The sequence below is a fragment of the Sander lucioperca genome, chromosome 17 (genome assembly GCF_008315115.2).
Source record: "Sander lucioperca isolate FBNREF2018 chromosome 17, SLUC_FBN_1.2, whole genome shotgun sequence".
NCBI classification, from domain to species: Eukaryota; Metazoa; Chordata; class Actinopteri; order Perciformes; family Percidae; genus Sander; species Sander lucioperca.
The window spans coordinates 22,823,409-22,844,143 of record NC_050189.1 but is presented as its reverse complement, the minus strand read 5'-3'; the positions used below and the strand labels follow the sequence as shown (position 1 = coordinate 22,844,143).

The following is a 20,735-nucleotide window of genomic DNA, read 5'->3' as shown; positions in this document are numbered from 1 at the left end:
CTGTGCGCTAAAGTTAGAATAAATTTAGAATAAAAGAGTTACAAGAGGAGAATATGACAGAGGAAAGCATTTGTAAGCAATACACGTGCTGTTAACAGTCACGTTTCTCTGTTCATCACTTTATTTATTTGGCAGCGGTCAGTCTTTGTAACACAGTAAGCCAGCAAGATCTGCAGCCTTTATTTCATCATCTGACATCTTGAAAGATTTATACCAATGGGGTAGTGTGTGAGTTCATATGGTAGAAAGATACAGTGCGATTATGGGGTGAATGTTCACTGTGGCCTTTTTTTTCAATGTTAGTGAAAAGACCCCAGTGTTCTAGACTAGTTAATAAATGACAATGTATGAAAGTGTGTAACTGTATACTACAACTCTCCACCCTTCTCCAACTTTCTTTGCCTACCTGCTGTTAACTGCAGGGCCATAACCCATAGTTTACAGTTTGAAATATAGTGCATAAGGTCATTAGATAGAAACTGTCATCTTAAATATACAATATGGAGTCTGAAGAGAGTATACTTTTTGCAGATTGAGAGAACTGTTGCTTGTGAGGTAGGATGAATATGGTGACAGATATGAATACATGAATGTGACATGCTGCTAAACATACATATGCACTATGTGTATGTATGTACATGTGCATGGGAACACATGCACTTCATTATTTCTGCTTTGCTTACCTGTAGACTGTGGTTCGTCGCAGGGGCTCATAAATTAATTCAAGTCCAAGGCAGAGACCACCCACAGTAGCTGAGCACATTGTGAGGATGTATTCCCTTTGACCTGAAAGCTTCCCCTGCTGAATAAATCATGATGTACCAGCTTCACACTAGTTTTCTTTTTTTATCTTATCCTGCCCATCCTCTCAATATGCCCTTGAGAAACTACAGAAAAGACGAGAGAGAGAACAAACATGGACACACCACCGAAGGAGGTAGTGTGAAATCATTGTTTATTTAGCCTTCATAGATGAATAGGCCGCCATGCGTGCAGAGGAATTGATAAAGCCGCCACGTTCACCGAATTACGATTTATGTCTTTATCATTTGGAGACCGGCCTAACTACAGCCTGCTTGCAAATTACTCTGCTTGGTCTAATCTATCAGGGTATTGAAGTTGGGCATTGGCTTACCATTTGTGTGCAAAAAAAAAAGAGAAGTTCTGTATGGGAAATACAAACACCATTATCTACTTTGGTTTGAAAAAAAAAATTGCCTTAAAAGTGAGTCTTTTCAGTAAGAGTATTTGTTGTACTTTTAGAAATGAAAGGGATGATTGTATACTGCAGCATAATCCCAAAGCTGTTTTTATGTATCTCTGTGTGGCCAATTTATTTAAATTCAGGACATTAAATCCGCAGCCCTGACATTTTATTGCTATTTTATGTTATCATTTATACATTTAAACCATAACAAATCTGTAAACTTTACATCTGAGGGCAGTTTTTTTCTTCAATAACAGCTGTGGCAAAGAAAAAACCCAACTAACTGCAGATTAGCTCCAAACCTCCGCCAGCCCATACTCATACACATCTTTTCTCTGCTGGGTCCTGTTTATTTGTCACTTTGACTCCCAAAACCCACAGATCCATTTTAGTGTAAAACTACCTGTCCAGAGCCACCCTCTCAGCAGAAGGCAAGAGTTGCTCGAAAACAAAAGAAAAATTGTCATTGAATTGTGAGGTGAGGCAAATAGTGGATGAGGCAGTGCTTTGCTTTTTGTTGTGGCTAAACAGAACAGAAGGGAGTCTGGATGAAAATCTGTCATCGGGCATGGATGTGTGCAACTCAATCTCTCATGATCTGGGACAGAACACCCAGTGCAGCTTTTTGTTGTGGTTAGTAACTGCATGCTTGTGACCCAGCGAGTGCCTCCCACACTACTTGATGCTATTATCTAAACGTATTGTTTGGCTCACTCTAAAATGGTAGTTGTGATGTGATCATATCTGACATGATCGCACAACACAATGGAATGCGCTGAACTGAAGAACAGATCCTATACACGTGATGACAAACATACAGCCAATTATACAATGGACCACCTGTCACTTCCACGACAAACACATCATGTTATGAGTTAAAATACAGTAACAACTTCACATATAAAGAAACGTATTGCTTTGCATGAAAAAAAAACAATTAACCGGATTCATCACTTGCAAAACTTCAAGACAGAGGACAAATGACCATACACATTGACATAACATGTTTAATTATAGAAGATTGTGCTTTCCCATGATTGCTTTTTTTGTGCACACTGAATCAAAATGGAAGGTAAAGCACAATATAAACAGTGCCAAGATGAATATGAACTCTGCACAGTCTCTTCTTCTCTATCTTCCCAGTGCTCTAGTATGCCAGCTCATTCAACAGATTTCATTACTCCTTAGTTTACATTTCCCTCAACCGTGTTTGCTTCCCCAGCTATCAAGCTACCACTGTGTTGTGGGGAGCTGATGTTATGTACAGAATGCCAAGCACTCTGAAGCTGTTCCCAGGTAATGAACAAGAGATGCAGGCCCAGGTATTGCACAATCACGTCATTTTCCCATTTGTCTTTTTGATGGGGGATATGGACCAAGGCCAAAATAATTAGACCCACACTGACTGTATGCTTGTGTATAAACTCATTGTACACACAGTGGAGTTTAGAAGCTCTTATTTTTGGTTTTGTTTGTTTCCTAGTTCCTGTGGCTTTTTGAAAAGAGAAGCATGTTTGTTCAGAGATAAGCCAAGGTTGTCATGCAGTTCGTCCTCCTTATCTCTGATTCGTAAGCCAGATGGGTCCTTTCCTCCTCTGCTTTTTCCTATTTTTTGTTCTTTGCCTTGTGATTCAGGTATCTCCTCCTTTTCTTTACACTTCCCTCCTGCGTTAACTTGTGTTTCTATCCTCTATCCATTCCTGCTCTGCTTTCTTATTTATCCTATTTGTTTTTAATCTGGCTTCTAATCTCTTTTTACTCTTCACTTTCTTCTTGTTTTGCCCCCAATGTATCCTCATCTGCTCTTTATTTTAATGCTACTTCTATACCCCATGGAACAATTCTGCCATGTAAAACCCAACCAAATAGTGATTTATCTCTAAAGGAAGTTTTGGACCCAGGAATAGAAGAGATGCAGAAAAACAGTCCTTCTGACTGATACCCGGTCATCTACTCCTTTTTATGGACATCTACTGTACGTGATAAAGAATGGATATACACACAAAGGTTACCGTTTAAACAACACACCAAAGCTTGCACATCACGCTGTTTGCACAGAAGGATAAATAACCACCGTAACTGTGGAGTACGTTGGTAAATTGTGTTGCAGTCGGGGGTCTCAATTGCACTTTTATCAAGGATCACTCTGCTAATTAACATAGTGTTACCTCTCTAAATAAGCAAGGCTAAAGCAGCTTGGTGTTGGTGTGTGTGTGTGTGTGTGTTTGTGTGTGTGTGTGTGTGTGTGTGTACTGGGAAGTATCAGTCTACGCTTCGTGGAGTGCATTCATGGTGGTGTGTTGCACCCTCCCTAATTGGATGTTTGAATGTACCCATTTATCCACAGAAGGGCATCTAATTAGGTTCTTTGACATTAGACACAGCTTTCTCAGATTTGGCGGGGGGGCTAGATTTTAGCCAGGCTTCCCATAGCCAGGCTTAATTGACTATTATGATTAGGGTTGAGAGACTGTGTTCCACATTGCTGTAAACGGATATCACCTGCAAAATGTTTTTACTCTTAAGTTTTGTTGATTTTGCATCTACTTGATGAGTTTTTTATGGGTGGCTGAGCAGTTGCGCCTGCAAGGGTCTGTCTGCGGTCAGCCTTTCTGCTCATGATGCTACACTACACACAGTTAAGTGCTAAATGCAAAAGTTGTATATCCTTTCATAAGTAAAAGAAAAAGTGCCGCACCTCTTTTGCATGGACGTCATGTATCTCCAAACATTATCTGCAGATTGGCCTTGTATTTTGAGAATTACTGAAACATTTTTTGAAACGATTTTCGCATCTTAAACGTAAATATGCTCTAATCAATAAACAGTATGCCCATGCTGACATATTCACTTTATCAACTCAAGAAACTAATAATGTATATTTATTTTTCGAGTTCTAACATTTCAGCTCTTTTGTTTATTTCTCTTTTCAACAGAGGATCCAGAACACAACAGACACATTGTTGGATTTAACTGGACGTAACATGACGGACTTCTTGGTCAAGACTTTTGGAAGCACTGGTAAAACAAGGTAATGCATGTCAGTGTTGAATATTGATGTTTCTCTAGAGATTTTAGAATACGCTGCAGAATTGAAGGGTTATTTGAATCAGGGTAGTTCAAGTGACATTTTTTTAAACAAAGAGAGCCAAAGTACTACCCGATCATGTTTGTTCATGTCCATATTTCCACTGTAATATCTGCTTTTCTTGAATGTCTGTATCTCATGTGTCTTAATCTATATACATAGCGAAGTGTAACAATCCGCTGGTCCTTGATATGACTCACATGCTCTTACCACCACTTGAACCTCTCTTTGCTTTTTTTTTTTTGCCACTCCAGGTACGGGGGCATTTCTGTCGGAGCGGTCAACTCTCAAGTCCGTCTGACTGAGGCAGCAATCGAAGCTTCATTCAGGGATCTAAAAAACCTATTCAGTTCATTTCAGGTATGTAAGAAATACTGGCTTTCACAAAGTCAAACCCGTTGATACCACTAGACGTGTGACGAGACTTCTTGTTGAGGTAAAAATAATATATTGGCCGATATTGGCCAATGCCTGGCCTGTTGGGCTCCGAATATGGACATTGCCTCTGTAGAACTTGAATGGAAATAGTGTTAAAATCTCGTCTCATCTTGTTCTTGTGAACCCAATCTCGTGTCTCGTCTCGTCTTGTGAGCTGAGTGTCTCGTCACATTCCTAGATAGCGCAGCATAGAACTTGTTTACCTGCAACATGGGACAAAAACACCTCCCTCAAATCACCATCTAGAAATGTGGCCTTTTTTGGTCAAATGACTCATATTATCTAAAAATCAAAAACAAAAGTTCTTGAGTGTCATATATAAAAAATGAATCCACATTTTAACCAATTATTATTTCTCAAACAAGATAATACAACTTTTCTTACAATTTTTTTTAAATTTTTATATAGATTTTAGTATCTCAGACATTCTAGCAGCATCTAGGAATGGCAATGTCGGTTAGTCGTGCTGTTACGTTGTAACTCTTTCTCCAACACTAAATGCTTGACACTAGTTTTGTGACTGAGTGGTTCAGAAACTGCTTTTCTCCTGTCACGGCTGCAGTTTGCCAGCGGCCTTGTGAGTGAGCTGCTCCTAATTGGAGCATGGTGTTCTTTGTCCAGTTAGCTTTGTATCTTAGGTACAGGTCATGTTATTTGTAGTGGACTTTTGGATCGTGCTGTATATTTGAACGATTGAGAAAGAAGAATAAAGGCAAAGAAGAGTGGAGGTTTGGATTCTTCAAATCCATTCTGTTGTGTCCATGGCAACAAGCTATGATTGTCTGTGCATTGCTTTGAATAAATCGAGGAATCTGGGTCTTTACTGCACAAGAACACACACATTCACACACAATCCTGCAAACCTTTTTCCTCTCACATTTATTTAACTATACTGACTACCACTATACATTCACATACTTTTACTCAGGCACAGTGTTTCTTGAACTACATACCAACTCACTTTTCCCCTCGTATCTCTCTCTATTTCTCTCTCAGCCTCTGTCTTGCATACACACAGTCTCTCATTAACATTTCAAATTTTTGGATGTTCAAACTACTTTGAGATCAGCGCATTGCTTTGCCCTCAGGCGTCTCCGGTCTCAGCCCTACCCAGGCTCCCTTCTCTGTCTCCCGGATCTCAACGCTAATGTGACTTTAATTCGTGCAGCAGCGATGATGTAACCCTAATGGCCGGGCATTAGCCATCCCAGCTCTGCATTCCGTGTTATTAAAGTGCTACACTGTCCTTGGGAAATGTCTGGCTCTCTTCTGCTCAGCAGGCATTGTGATACGAGACGCTAACGGGAAGTAGCATGTTTTGGCACTCTAACCACCTGCACAGGCTGGGAAGTGGGCTCTGAACTTTCAGTTTAATTGCATTTCCTGTGTCTAGCAGGTAGAAATAGGGTTAGGTATCACACGTGGTGATGGGACTGATGAGAACAAGAAAGCCTGTGTGCTGGGAATTGTATAATTAAGGCAAAAAAATGGCACAGTGTTATGTAGATAGTATTAATGTCACTACTTTCCCTGAAATGTTTTGTTAACTTCTCAAACTATTTTTTTCTTCATCATTTATATTATTCAGAGAAATAAGGCCCTAATTTAACAAACCATGAACTCCTTCCTGGCAAGTTGTTAATACACACACATTGCAGACACATATTAGCACACTGTCCCACAGACCATATGACCACTCTGTCACACAGAGTACTTGACCACTGAACTGTGCAGGCCGCTTTGGAATACAAGCCAAGAAAGTCAGCGCACACTCGACTGGCTTTATTGCTGCGTCGTTAGCTGTGGCACGGCAGGTCCACTGGCCAAAGCCGGGCTTGTCATTGTCCTTGACTGGGGAGGAGTTTGTCAAGGATTAGACCCAGGCAGCTGCTGGCCCACTTCTCATCTGGTTTAAGCCACCGCTAATCCTCAGCAAGGCCGCCTAATGGCGCTGCCCGTTTCTGCTTGGCACAATGCAAACCTGAGCAAAGTAAAAATAAAAAATGTTTTGAAGATTTTTTGCTTTTGCTGGAGGAAGCATTTCAAACGAGTAAGAGGCTTCTTCTGTGCCCGGTATATGAATAGGTAATGTCTTGTAACAGAGGAGATGTTATTTAACACAAATACTCCTGTCAGCGTTGATGGGGGCGTTTTTCTTTCTTTTCTTTCTCACACGGTGATATGGAAAGAGATGAGAAGTTCATGCTGTGTTACTGAAATGTGTAAACATTTTGTTATTTCAAAAGAGCAGATTTATTAGATGGATTTATGGCAGGGCAAAAAACAAAAAAAATGTTCTGAATACATTCTTTAAATGTTTCAAAATTTTTGAGATTGTCAAGATGTGGTGTAGGATTGGCTGAGTGAAGGATTGTGGGATAGGAAAAGTGAGAACAGAAGTGGTATGATCTCCTTAGTCACTTGTCCTTGGGTAACTGTCTTGGGGGCTTGAGATATCATTTGTGTCTATTCATTTCCACTATATCTCTTTCATAGCAGACAAGCACTTGCACCTGAGCACACTCCTGCATTCTTACAATGTCTTTCTTGATTTTTCTCCTCTTATTTTGTCTACCCCCTACCTCTCTCCCCAGTTGTCACCTGCACTTTTCCTCCACCGACCTCTCTTCACTCCATGCCACATCCACTCTCCCCCCTTTTCCCTCCTATCCTCTGCAATAGCCCTATGAAGGCAGGGTCCAACAGGAGGTCTATTTGCATTTATATCACATATGTAATGTGCTCAGTGCTCTTATGGTCAGGCTGAACAGCATGGTATCAACATGACACTTTGGGAATCGCGTGCCTGTCATCTCAAGCTCTCATTCCAAGGCTCATTTCACATGAAACATGAGTGGAGTGGAGCATATTTTTTATGCAACTTGTCCATTCTACCATCTCTCTGCCATTTTCATTTCTTCACCACCTAGAAGACACTTTGTACTCTGTGGAAAATACTTTTTTTGCTGTTATATTGTATATGCACACTTGAGGACTTAGAATCCAGCCATAGTACTTAAATATGATTGGTACATTAGGTAGTGAGGCAATTGCTGTTACTTGTGAACCTTTGTTTCATATTCTCTTTCTCCTCATGATTTTAATTATTTCACCCTATTTAATAAAACAGAAATGTTAAAAGAGGAAAGAACTCGCAAGCAGCCAAAATAACGGGGGACACATTTTTTTCCAAGACTGTGGAAAATAAGTGGCTCAGATCCCCAGAAGTCTTACTTCTTATCTCCCTCTGCTTTATGTTTTGCATTTCAAAGAGTAGTGGTGGTTTTCCAAGTGTATCCAATTAAGTCTCCAACTCAATTTGTTGTCTTGTTTTCCTCATCGTCATTAGGATAATTTGACTGATCAGATCTTCCAGAACGCTGAGACGCTACTAAAGAAGCTGGGAACCAGGGACAACGTAAAGGTATTTTATTAATTGCCGTGTGCCCCTTTGCTCTACTGTTATTTGAACCAATGAGATAAAGGTTTAATGATCTCTGAGCTAAAATTATGTAGGTGCAGTTTAGATTGAGGAATGCTGGTGATCAAGAGAAACAGGACATGGGCAGAGACAGTGAAGGGGCAAACCCACCTAAAACTGGTCTACTCACCTTTTTACTTGTGCGATTTACTTAATTATAAATTATGATGCCTATATAATTTCCCACAAAAGTCAGGAGGAGAGGTTAATATTGACACCTTGGATTATGAGTAGATATGAGCTATAAAGTGAGAGTATTGCATGATGGTTCAGTATATTAATACAAATACTACTTACTGTACCTTTTGCAGGTATTGCAAAAACAGTGTGCAGTGACTTAAAATGCATGTGTCAAGCTTACTATATTATTAATGTTGACTACATCAGTGGTGGAAGAAGTACACAGATCCTCTACAGTACTTAAGTAAAAAGTACCAATACAATAATTAAAAAATATTCAATTACGAGTAGTCCTGTGTTCAAATTCCTACTTTAGTAAAAATACAGAAATATTTTCAGCAAAATGCATTTGAAGTATTTAAAGCAAAAGTACTTGTTCTGCAGAAAAATGACCCCTCTGGCTGATATATTATATATGACATTATTAGAATGTTAATACTGATGCAGTCATGTATAAAGAGCATTTTACTGTTGTAGCTGCTCGAGATGACTCTAACGACTCACAGACATCTGAAACGAGGCACAGGGCCCCAACGAGACACTGGTTTTTATAAGGTTGGGAACCACCGGTTTAATCTTTAACAGTGGATTATTATAATCTCATGAATTTTTTTATTTTTTTTTATAAAATATTTATCTGAGAAGTAACTAGTTACTATAGCTGTTGAATAACAATAGTGGGCACCTCAAAATTATTATATTTAAGTATATTACGTGTGTAATTGCATTTAGTTACTTTACTCCACTGGACTACATTTGTATTAAATGTTAAAGTTAATATCAATACAAATATCTCAGACTCGTATATCTCATATTGAGAATAGAGTTTTGCCCCTCCCCAAAACAAGTTGATGTTTAAAGTAGTTTCCAAAGTGGAAATGCAAATGTTGCTTGCCATCATATCTACTCATATTTTGCTCCCCCACCCCCTTATGCGTTTAGCAGCCAACCTTGTGCTCTTTATTCTCTACCTATCTTGAATACATCCAATGATATTTTAACTGAAGACCTTACAGAAACTACAGCCTGAAGAAAATATAAGAGGGAAAATAATATCAATTTTGGTTGATCTGTCTATCTGAGATACAGCGAGAACAGAAAGAGAAAGACACAAGTGTATCTGTGTGTGTGCACATCTGTCTGTGTACTCGAGTTTCTCCATATCCTTCTCGTTGATGCAGTGTTGTGTTAGCCTGACACTCAAACGCCATCCACTCTTAATTAGCGCTGCACTATCAGCGGGGAGTCCTCTCTCACTCCCACTCTCTTTCATCCATTCTTTTTCTTCTACACCCCAGCAGCCACAGACACTCAGAGAGTCTCTTACATTAAAAGGAAAGTGTGCAAGAATGTTTTTACCCTGTGTTTGCAGCTAGCGTGCTACGCCACATGGGTATTTGGCATTCATTGCAGGCCTTCTTCTGTTAAATGAAAAAGCAATGTTGGTCAGCTCTATCTACAAAATGTTTGAGAGATTATTTGACCCCTCTCTCTTCAGAGCGCCTTTTGTTCACTAGGTGGACAAAAATCGATTGTATCTTTCACTCTAATCATCACAAGACAGAGACATACACACACAAAAATACAGAATAAAAAATGTTAACACTTTACTTGAAGTTTTCTATGTAGGTGACATGACAGTGTCATGACAGTGTCATGACACATGAACCCTAACCATAACTTGTCATGACAAAACCGAATGACACTTACTAAAAGAAGCGTTATGTCATAAACGTTTATGACTTGTTTATAATGTTTATGACACGTTCATTACAGTGTCATGTCACTCTTATGTAGAGAACTTCAAGTAAAGTGTAACCTAAAAAATACACATGGGACCATGCACAGTAGCCCAACTCTAGTCCCTCCCCTCTTGGTGTCTCGACTATCGGTGCTTGGCGCCGCCCAGGACGGTTGTGATTGGTTTAAAAAAATACAAACAAGTCAATGTTTTTTTCTCCAATCCCAAAATAGATAGGTGGTGTAGCCAGACCATACTCCAGCACTGACACAGTGCTGTAGAGATAGGTCTGGCAATGCAAAACTAGCCCAACAGTTACACTGTACTGTGCTGTACATTTCACTATACTATATGTTGTGCAGTAATGCATAAGAACCTTGGTGCGTCTTCAAATGACAACAGCATTTCATCACTGCCCAAGCGTTCTCCATTTCTTCAGCTGTGGAAAAACCAAGATTTTATAAGTGATTTGACTACTTTATGATGGCCATATTGGTGGTACACAGCTCTTAAGAGCCCTTCACAACAGCTGTTTGTAACAACCCATCCGTTAGAACTAGCATACAGATTCTGTCCAGTCATTCTTTTTTACCTTTCTGTGCTTCTTTTCCTGTGATTTAGATGCGAACAAATCCAAAATAAAGCCAGAAAAACTCTGTAGTTTAAGTCCAACTGTCTTGGTAACCTTATGAAAAAAGAAATTCATCTCAGAATATATCTTTTTGAAAAGTGTTTTCTTTCATAACCTGCATGTTAAATCTCTCTCCATCATTTGTCCACATCCAACTGTCAAATCAGTGCCAGATGTAGTTGCTAGGTGACATCTGAAGCAAACGCAAAGCCCCTACATGCTGTTCTAAGTTTTCTCAACCTTTGCAGGTGTGGTTCTACAACCAGGCATGGCATGGCATGGTGTCCTTCCTCAGTGTGGCCAACAACGCCATCCTGAGGGGAAATCTGCCGGCAGGACAGGATCCCCGCCAGTATGGCATCTCCGTGTCCAATCACCCCCTCAACCTCACCAAGGAGCAGCTCACCTCTATAGCCATGTGAGTCGTCAGACCAGAAAAAGGGGTTAAAGACAAGATGCTGCTGTGCTTTAGCTTTGTGGAGCAAAGGAGCAACTTGAAAATTCCTTGCTGTTAGTCATTATTATATCCCATGTGCCTCGTAGTGGTCCAGGTCAGAGAAAACAGGGTAGGAACACAGACTTTAAATGTCAAATATAATGTTATTTATAAATGTTACCAAGCTAGTTAGCGTAAAATGCTGACAACATGTGGTATGGTGTTAGCGTAAAATGCTGACTACATTCAGCATTGTGTATAATACGTGCACGTTAAAAGAAATGTTCTATAGTGTTTACAGTGTATGCTGCAATTATTTCAGAAAACCTCTACTTTCTGGAATACTACATGACATTTTTCTCTTGCTTGCTGATTTTCTGACCATGCATCATGAGATGCAGAGGAGAGAGACTGATGTTGACTGGGGAACTGAGAGAATTAAAGCAGAGTGAGAGGGACAGAGCAATGGAGTGGGAGAAAGAAAAGCAGAGACAGGAAAGACAAAGCGAGAACCGATGAGTAAAAGACAATACAATGGAAAGCGTAAGACAGATAGATCGATGAGGGATTTGTATGAGTATGCACAGATTCATAGACCCATGGGAGCCCCTTATGAGGATATACCATTTTTTCTCTCATGCTTTATCCCAGGGCTAGCAGGAGAGCAGCTCCCCATGAGAGTCAGAGATTAATCACATGCTAAGTCACAACATATGGATCTAACTGCTCTGTGTGTACTGTGTACTGTTTTGTGTTTTGTGATTATGATCAGTTATTTTGAGCTGGTGTGTATTCCTCAACATTATCTGTTGTTGATAGCGTGCATTCACTCTGTTCAGAGATTGTGATCAACCGGGATCAACACTTTTAATAGAAGAAGTTGAAATACATCCCACTGCAGCAAATTGCGTTACAGCACTATAACCACAACTCCTCACATTTAAAAAAGGCAATACAGTGGCTGCTACCAATCCTCACATAGTAGCGGTTTAGTTCCATACTCCACAGTTGCTCCGACCCTCAGTCAGGTATTTATGTAGTGACCAGGTGCTGAAGACCGCCCTGAGTTCTGCGCCAGGGTTAGGAGGTGATTACGATGGCCTTCCTATGGTAGATTCAGGATGAGCCTTTTGTGTGACTACTTTAATTTATGAACTATGATTTCCATGATTCCTTGATGAGATCTGTCCAGAAATGCTTAAAGCTCTGGGTGTGGAGGGGTTGTCTTGGTTGACACGCCTCTTCAACATTGCGTGGAAGTCGGGGACGGTGCCTAAGGAGTGGTAGACCGGGGTGGTGGTTCCCCTTTTCAAAAAGGGGGACCAGAGGGTGTGTGCCAATTACAGGGGTATCACACTTCTCAGCCTCCCCGGTAAAGTCTACTCCAAGGTGCTGGAAAGGAGGGTTCGGTCGATAGTCGAACCTCAGGTTGAAGAGGAACAATGCGGATTCCGTCCTGGTCGTGGAACAACGGACCAGATCTTTACTCTCGCAAGGATCCTGGAGGGAGCCTGGGAGTATGCCCAACCGGTCTACATGTGCTTTGTGGATCTGGAGAAGGCGTATGACCGTGTCCCCCGGGAGACACTGTGGGAGGTGCTGCGGGAGTACGGGGTGAGGGGGTCCCTTCTCAGGGCCATCCAATCTCTGTACGACCAAAGCGAGAGCTGTGTCCGGGTTCTCGGCAGTAAGTCGGACTCGTTTCAGGTGAGAGTTGGCCTCCGCCAGGGCTGCGCTTTGTCACCAATCCTGTTTGTAGTATTTATGGACAGGATATCGAGGCGTAGTCGGGGTGGAGAGGGGTTGCAGTTTGGTGAGCTGGGGATCTCATCGCTGCTTTTTGCAGATGATGTGGTCCTGATGGCATCGTCGGCCTGTGACCTTCAGCACTCACTGGATCGGTTCGCAGCCGATCGGTTCGCAGCCGAGTGTGAAGCGGCTGGGATGAGGATCAGCACCTCTAAATCTGAGGCCATGGTTCTCAGCAGGAAACCGATGGAGTGCCTTCTCCAGGTAGGGAATGAGTCTTTACCCCAAGTGAAGGAGTTCAAGTACCTTGGAGTCTTGTTCGCGAGTGAGGGAACAATGGAGCGGGAGATTGGTCGGAGAATCGGCGCAGCGGGTGCGGTATTACACTCAATTTATCGCACCGTTGTGACGAAAAGAGAGCTGAGCCAGAAGGCAAAGCTCTCAATCTACCGGTCAGTTTTCGTTCCTACCCTCACCTATGGTCATGAAGGCTGGGTCATGACCGAAAGAACGAGATCCAGGGTACAAGCGGCCGAAATGGGTTTCCTCAGGAGGGTGGCTGGCGTCTCCCTTAGAGATAGGGTGAGAAGCTCAGTCATCCGTGAGGAGCTCGGAGTAGAGCCGCTGCTCCTTCGCGTCGAAAGGAGCCAGTTGAGGTGGTTCGGGCATCTGGTAAGGATGCCCCCTGGGCGCCTCCCTAGGGAGGTTTTCCAGGCACGTCCAGCTGGGAGGAGGCCTCGGGGAAGACCCAGGACTAGGTGGAGGGATTATATCTCCAACCTGGCCTGGGAACGCCTCGGGATCCCCCAGTCAGAGCTGGTTAATGTGGCTCGGGAAAGGGAAGTTTGGGGTCCCCTGCTGGAGCTGCTACCCCCGCGACCCGTTACCGGATAAGCGGAAGAAGATGGATGGATGATTTCCAGATTAGCTTGCACACTTCTTCATTGTTGAATAAGTGCGCAGGTTGGAGACAAGAATGGGTGGAAAAAGGGTGGCAGAGACTTCTTGAGCATATAGAATAAGGTTGCTTAAAGGGGCTGTACTCGAAACACTGGGAAAAAAAGGGGTCTGGGATATCCTTCACACAGCTCTTAAGACTGTTCACCAATTTGTGAGATACCAACGCACACAAGGGCCAGACTGGCTATCAAAACAAAGAACAAAGAAGCTCGGATTACAACACACAGAGGGAGTGTGACTTCATTCTCTGCTAAGGGCGCCATTACTCCATTACAGTATATCTTTACGTAGCAAATATTTGTTTGCTGCTATATTAATGTCCTGAATGTTGAGTACAGAAACTTTTAAAGCTCCACAATAGTTTTCGTATGAACAATGAATCAAATGACTGTGTAACATGAAAAATGTTAAGCCCATAAAGATTTGTCACCCAACTCTGCCGTTCCTCTCAGCCTTTTAGCTTATTGTTTTGGTTTAACACCTGCAAATTATATACCTATCAACACTCAGCAGTAGTATCAGTCAGCTTTTTTTCTTGTGAAAAACCTCTGATAAAACATCTCTATGCTACATGTCCAGCTCCTACAGACAAAGTTAATGACTAGCTAGTGAATAAAGTCAAGCATCTAGCAGCTAAAGACCCAGATCTTTTTAACAGAAGTTTGTGAAGATTCCTATGTATCTCTGCAACTGCTAGATGTGTAATTAGGAAAATGTTTGCTAACAAGTTTGCTATAACAACGTTATAAAGCAATTACATGATGCTGTTTTTTCACTTGTTCTGCTTCCCCCAGGTGGCCAACAAAACTCCAGTGCCATTTTAAGTAGTGTGCATAATTCAGTAATTGTTGTTTGAAGGGGATAATTTGCTTGCCAACATCAAATCGAAAATCTAAGAAATTAAGGGAAAATCTGCCTTAAAAATTGATGTTTGATACTTCCTTCATGTCATGGAGAGACACTTGCCATTCTATGAATAATAACTCATCACCAATGACTTGTTCCCTCACCAGATTTTGGACACCAAAATTGCGCTGCTCCATCTAATTTGAAGTGTCACTCCCCTCTAGTGCTCTTCACAACTAATTTCAATGCAAGTGATGTCATGAGCCACAAAATTGTGAAAGTATGCAGATGAAAAGAAAGGTGATGCATACACCCATCGAAATTACCCCATTCACTCCTGCGAGGTCTCTGTGCTTCATCTGAATTGAAAAGAGGGCCTTCCAGTTTTTTTCTATCATCTTCAGAAATGTCAGACTTCAGCCTCATTTCATTATGGAGATATATGTATCTTTTGTTAATTGCTCAGGGATATCATTTTGGCAACTGACAAAAAAAAACTTCTGCTCTTCCACCCTGTTGAATGTGAAGTGTAATTTGGTTACAATCAGCAAATTAATATTGTTTCAGATTTGTGCACACTATCTTTAAAAATATCCCATTTAAAAGTCATATACGGTTGAGCTATTAAATTAATTGCAACAAGCTTCTATCGTAATTGAAATGGTTCTCTACTTTATCTACATAATACAAATGACAACCCGAATGTTGTGCCAGGAGCTTCAGATTCGATAATTATCTCCTGCTTTCAGCCCCCCTACACTTCAACATTTAAGGCTGTGCCCTGCAGCCCTTGTCATTAAAAAAACTTAAAGGAAAGCAATACATCCTGTAAAGCTGTACTCCCACTGCTCAGCTTTCTTGCTCTTCCATTATTAGTTAATTAGCAGATTGCTTGTCCTCTTCTTCACAGCAATTAGCCAGCTTCAAGCATTCAGGGTTAGATCATTCGCAGCTTTGTCCCCTACATTATCTTTCCACCCAACAGAGCACACAGCCCTTTAGAACCTGTTGTAATGTAAGCTGGCACCCACTGTGGTAAATTATTTTATATTTATGTGTTCTAATTGCGTCTGGTTGGCGATGATAAATACAGCCTTGTTGCCACACAGGGTAACTTATTTAATATGCTAATTACACAGCAGGAAGTCATGTGAGAGATTATCGCAGGCCGAGGATGACGGTGGGGGTTAAAAGAATACACCACAGTTTTATCCAATGCTAATTGAACGGACACAGCGGAGGACATTTTCAATGCTAGGATGGCATAAAATGAAGATATACGACAGTGAAACGAAGGTCAGCATCTCGGAGGAGAAAAGGACAATTTGTTTCTAACATAAATGAAGGAGACTTATATAGATGAGAACTCTGGTCAAGTTTTTAAAATGTGCTCCTCTAATTCTTCACTACCTGTTGACTGTTGATTCTGTTAGTTACACAGATTGTTTTTGTAGGTGTAACAAAATTTATTTAAATGCTTCCTTACATTGCAAAGGAATACATGTAGTGTGTTTGTTGCAGTACAGGAAATGAGACAAATGCCTTAGAACACGTGTCAAACTCAAGGCCCACGGGCCCCTCACAAGTTTTTATCCAGCTCGCATATCAATTGAGGTTCACCACAAATGTTGACCTGCCTAGTTGTGCGCCAAACTAAAAAAAACGGGAAACAGTTTTTTCAAACTGTAATCACGCTCAGAGCAGAATTTGGCAAATTTGCTGACTTTGAGTTGTTGTGAGTCGGCTGTGTGGTAGCCTGCTTTTAAAAGATTTAATCATTTTTTTTGCTTGATTTGCTAAACTCTATGATTGCTAAGTAACTTTTTTGCTGACTTTTGTAGGGCTTCATGTCGACAAAAGTAGGGGAAAGCGACAAATAAAATAACAAAAGATAAAAACGTTGGAGAAAGCCACAAAAAAAGTTGTAAAAAGCAACAAAAATGTTGAAAATGCAACAAAAATTATGAAAAATGTCTTTAAAAAAAAAAAGCGCCATGCAGTAATACAGTCAAAGATATTTTACTTTTTCATTGAAATAAAAGCATGTCAATAAACCATATATGTCTGGGCTTTGATGTGATTCTTATTTTACAGTTTGGCCCTTAGTGAAACTGAGTTTGACACCCCTTCCTTACAATCTCTTCTTCTTCATTTATTTAGTCAACACTTTTTCCACAGCGCATTGTTGAGTCTACCATCTCCAAACCTTTCTTTTGTTCTCATGGACGCCAGTGTGATGATTATTAATACCTTTTGGTCTTGTGAATGTTGGCGAAGGAAGTAAATGTGAATGCTGTGGTATACTGTACAGTAATAACTAGTGCCCTCTGAAATTGAAAATGAAGTAAGCCAGTATTACATTCAAATGCAGTGAATATCACACTCCAGCTTTAATCAATTTCATTTGAAGCATTAGACCATTTAATTTAGATTTCAATTGAGTTCTGTATTTTATAATGATCTCTCATATTCCAATTCATGTTCACAGTTTGATCCTAAGCACCTTACAGTACCCTGAGGTAAGGGCTTACATTTAGCATATTTAAACGTAGTGGAAATGGTAAAATAATCCAAATTACCTGTGTTTTAATGAAAGAATTTCCTTCTTTGTTGTAATGTTTTGTTCAAATATTATCAATAAGGATATTTGGAAACCCAAAATGCATCATCTACATCGGAGTCTTAAACATTTTGTACAGAGTTTCATGGACAAAGCCTCCTCTCCGCTCCTATTTTCACATATCTGTGTTTCTTTTTCAAAGTCCTGGTACACACTAATAGCTCTCCAGTCAACTTCCTGTTTACTGTGCTCATTTCAATCACAGGGCCACAACCTCCACCGACTTGGTGGTGTCCATCTGCGTTATCTTTGCCATGTCCTTCATCCCTGCCAGCTTTGTCCTCTTCCTCATCCAAGAGAGGGTAAACAAAGCCAAGCATCTGCAATTTGTCAGTGGAGTTAACCCAGCTGTCTACTGGTTGGCCAATTTTGCCTGGGACATGGTAAGTACCTGCTCCATCAGACTGCTGCATCACCTCATAATTGATCATAACTTCTTGAGGTACAATTTAGCATTCCCACTCATTTGCATGCTGAATAAAATCTAGGTAACAACTATGACATGTATTATAATGTGACTCATCCAACTTAACTTTCAGTGCCAAAGGCCTAATTTTACCCTAGTTTGATGATCTTCTCCTGTGCTATCCTGAAGATTTTTTCCCACCTAAGGCTGTACATTAAAAAAAAAAAAAAAAAAAAAAACATCCACTGTAATTGATAATGTAGCTTTGACACTGCTGGCTTCTGGGAAAAAGTTTCACCGGAGCAACAGTTATTTTCTGAGGCGTAATTACTGACACTGGCTGACCCCCCCCTGGTTACACTCAACAGGCTTACCCTGAGGCAGAATGGAAGTAAACATTTTATCAGGAAGCTTTTGTACGCTCATCATTATGGTGCTGTCTGAGTGGAAGACAAATGTACCTAAGCAGCCACTGTAATGATTCTAGCCTGAAGCTCTCTGCATTAGTATACATGCCCTATCAACAGTAGATATTAAAAGGAATCCAGGTTGAAAAAAACCTTAATATTTCAGTGTCAACTTTTTCTGTGAACTGTAAATATCATTGTATTTTAATATATTATATTAATTTGATCTATAGTATATCTTTTTTTCACCCGTTGGAAAACAGTAGATTTGTTTTTAAAGAGCTCTGCAGCCAAAGGGAATATTACAAGTAAAAAAAATGTTCAGCCTTCTTTTGATATTGACTGGATTTAAACAAATATTAAATAATCATTGCTCAATTCAATGTATCATCAGCGACCACTTGCCTCAAACACAAGAAACTCAGATGTGTCTGTTATTCACTGAATTAATTTGAACATTAAAGGGGGATGTATCTGAGTGCTAATTATGTTACAGATTTCATCGTTTCACGTCCTTTTCAGTCTGAAAAAAATGACAAAATTAAAAGCAAGCAGTCTCTTTATGTCGTTACTTATGCCTTGAAGTATTAATTTCTTAATCATACACTGACCATTTACTTTTAATGGAGATAGCTGCTTACTTTTGTCTTTGCATGTTTTGTTTTTTCTGACAGTGTAACTACATCATCCCATGCTTGATTGTGATTGCGATCTTCCTCTGCTTCCAACAAAAAGCCTATGTTTCACCTCCTAACCTGCCTGCTTTGATTCTTCTGCTTATTTTGTATGGGTAAGTAAATTCATAACTCAATACTTACAATAGCACCTTAAATATCTTCTTAAAAGTATAATTTTCAGTCAGTTTAGGAATAATAGCAGGTTCCTATTCTTTGGTTTTAGTTGTTGGGTTACCCTTTTTTGACACTTGGATCATGAATTGTTCCTTATTAGATACTATTTAGATTGTCCTTTTCTCCACACTGTTCAACATCATCACATATACTGTATAATTTATTCTGCATTTGCTAGTTTTAGCACTTCATATAGGCTACAGTCCGACCACACTTATATTTAATGAAACATGTAAATGCAGATAGGAAGAAATAATCATACTTTACCAGACATATGTTGTAACATAATTTCTAAGATGAGAAAATTAGAACTTCATGGTACATCATCTGTAGTTTGGAGATATTGGCCCACTTTGATAAAATGTATGGCTAACTGCTACTATGCACTATTTCAAGCAAAATGTGCAGCACATTCATTCAAGCTGATTCATTTTAAGTAGGTAGTGTGCCATGGTGGTGATCAGAGCATGAGTGCAATGTACTGGCTGTTTGCATCATTATCTGTCTAAGTTAATGAGGCGTTACAAGTATAACACTCAACGTGATCAGCCATATGATGAAGTATATAGTTATGTGTCGCACAATGTCAAAAAAGTAAAAGAAAAAAATATATATATATTTTTTGCCTGCATGCCCACTGATTATACAGAACTAATACATACAATGTCCATTGAGGTTGTTTTACTACTTCAGTGACACTTAGAGCAGGACCTTGCTTCTACTACCTCTAATACAGAACTTTAACTACTGCAGGCCAAAGCGTAGGTGGTATTTATTGTTCAGCAGTGTTTTATGGATCACTTACTGAACATTCAAATGATCAGAAGAGTCTGGTGGGTGATGCCATGAAACGGGACTGACTTTGTAATTATTGTGATTATCCTCAGGCTATGTTTTTCTCAATACTTTTGTTTTATTTGGACTTAGTCTATTTCAGTGGTATTGCTAAATGTGGTCAGGGGATCCTTGTTTGCCCTCCCACTCTGTTCGTGTGACAGTGTCTTGTTTTCTGTAGGTGGTCCATCACCCCCATGATGTACCCCGCCTCCTTTATCTTCAGCGTGCCCAGCACAGCCTACGTGGTGCTGACCTGCATCAACCTCTTCATTGGTATTAACGGCAGCATAGCCACCTTTGTTATGGAGCTCATTAATGATGATGTAAGTGGCAGCCACACATACTGTACATGTATTCTGGAATGGACAAGAAAAACAAATGACTCACATACATATATGCACAATTCTAACACAGTGGAAGACATTTCCTTTGAAACAGCAGACGCAGACATTCACGCTCCCATAGAGTAGCTTCATAAAAAATATATTTGGAAGCTATAGCAGTGGATGGCAAATTGACTTGAATCCTTGATAAACACATGTGGGTGGAGTGTGTACCCTCCTGGTATAACTTGTAATGTATTTCCTTTATCCTCTCAAGGATTTTTCAAAGGAGCTATTTTCACTATTCTCTTTTAATATTTAATCGATTGGTGAGAATTGGGTATTCAGAGAACTTTCCTCATCCATCTTTCAGAATGTGTTCATTTTCACTGCAAGCTGCTACAGACTTGGTGGAATCATAAGACAAAGACACCAAAAAAGACCTGCATACGAAATGGAGAGAGAAGAATGTTGACTGTCAGTCATTTAACTTTTGATTAGAATTTAAATTACATTTCATTAAAAGAAAAAGAA

General features: G+C 40.2%; 1 protein-coding gene across 7 annotated transcripts in view; it reads left to right on the top strand.

The window, feature by feature from the left end:
- Positions 1-20,735, top strand: part of LOC116039899 (phospholipid-transporting ATPase ABCA1-like) — a 204,571-nt gene that overhangs the window by 142,257 nt on the left and 41,579 nt on the right. For all 7 annotated transcript variants that reach the window (XM_031285034.2, XM_031285035.2, XM_035994053.1 and 4 more), the window contains 7 exons: positions 4,144-4,238; positions 4,550-4,655; positions 8,083-8,157; positions 11,015-11,184; positions 17,583-17,760; positions 18,865-18,980; positions 20,057-20,201. In XM_031285034.2, coding sequence (XP_031140894.1) covers positions 4,144-4,238; positions 4,550-4,655; positions 8,083-8,157; positions 11,015-11,184; positions 17,583-17,760; positions 18,865-18,980; positions 20,057-20,201 — 885 coding nt within the window. The remainder of the gene's footprint in view (positions 1-4,143; positions 4,239-4,549; positions 4,656-8,082; positions 8,158-11,014; positions 11,185-17,582; positions 17,761-18,864; positions 18,981-20,056; positions 20,202-20,735) is intronic.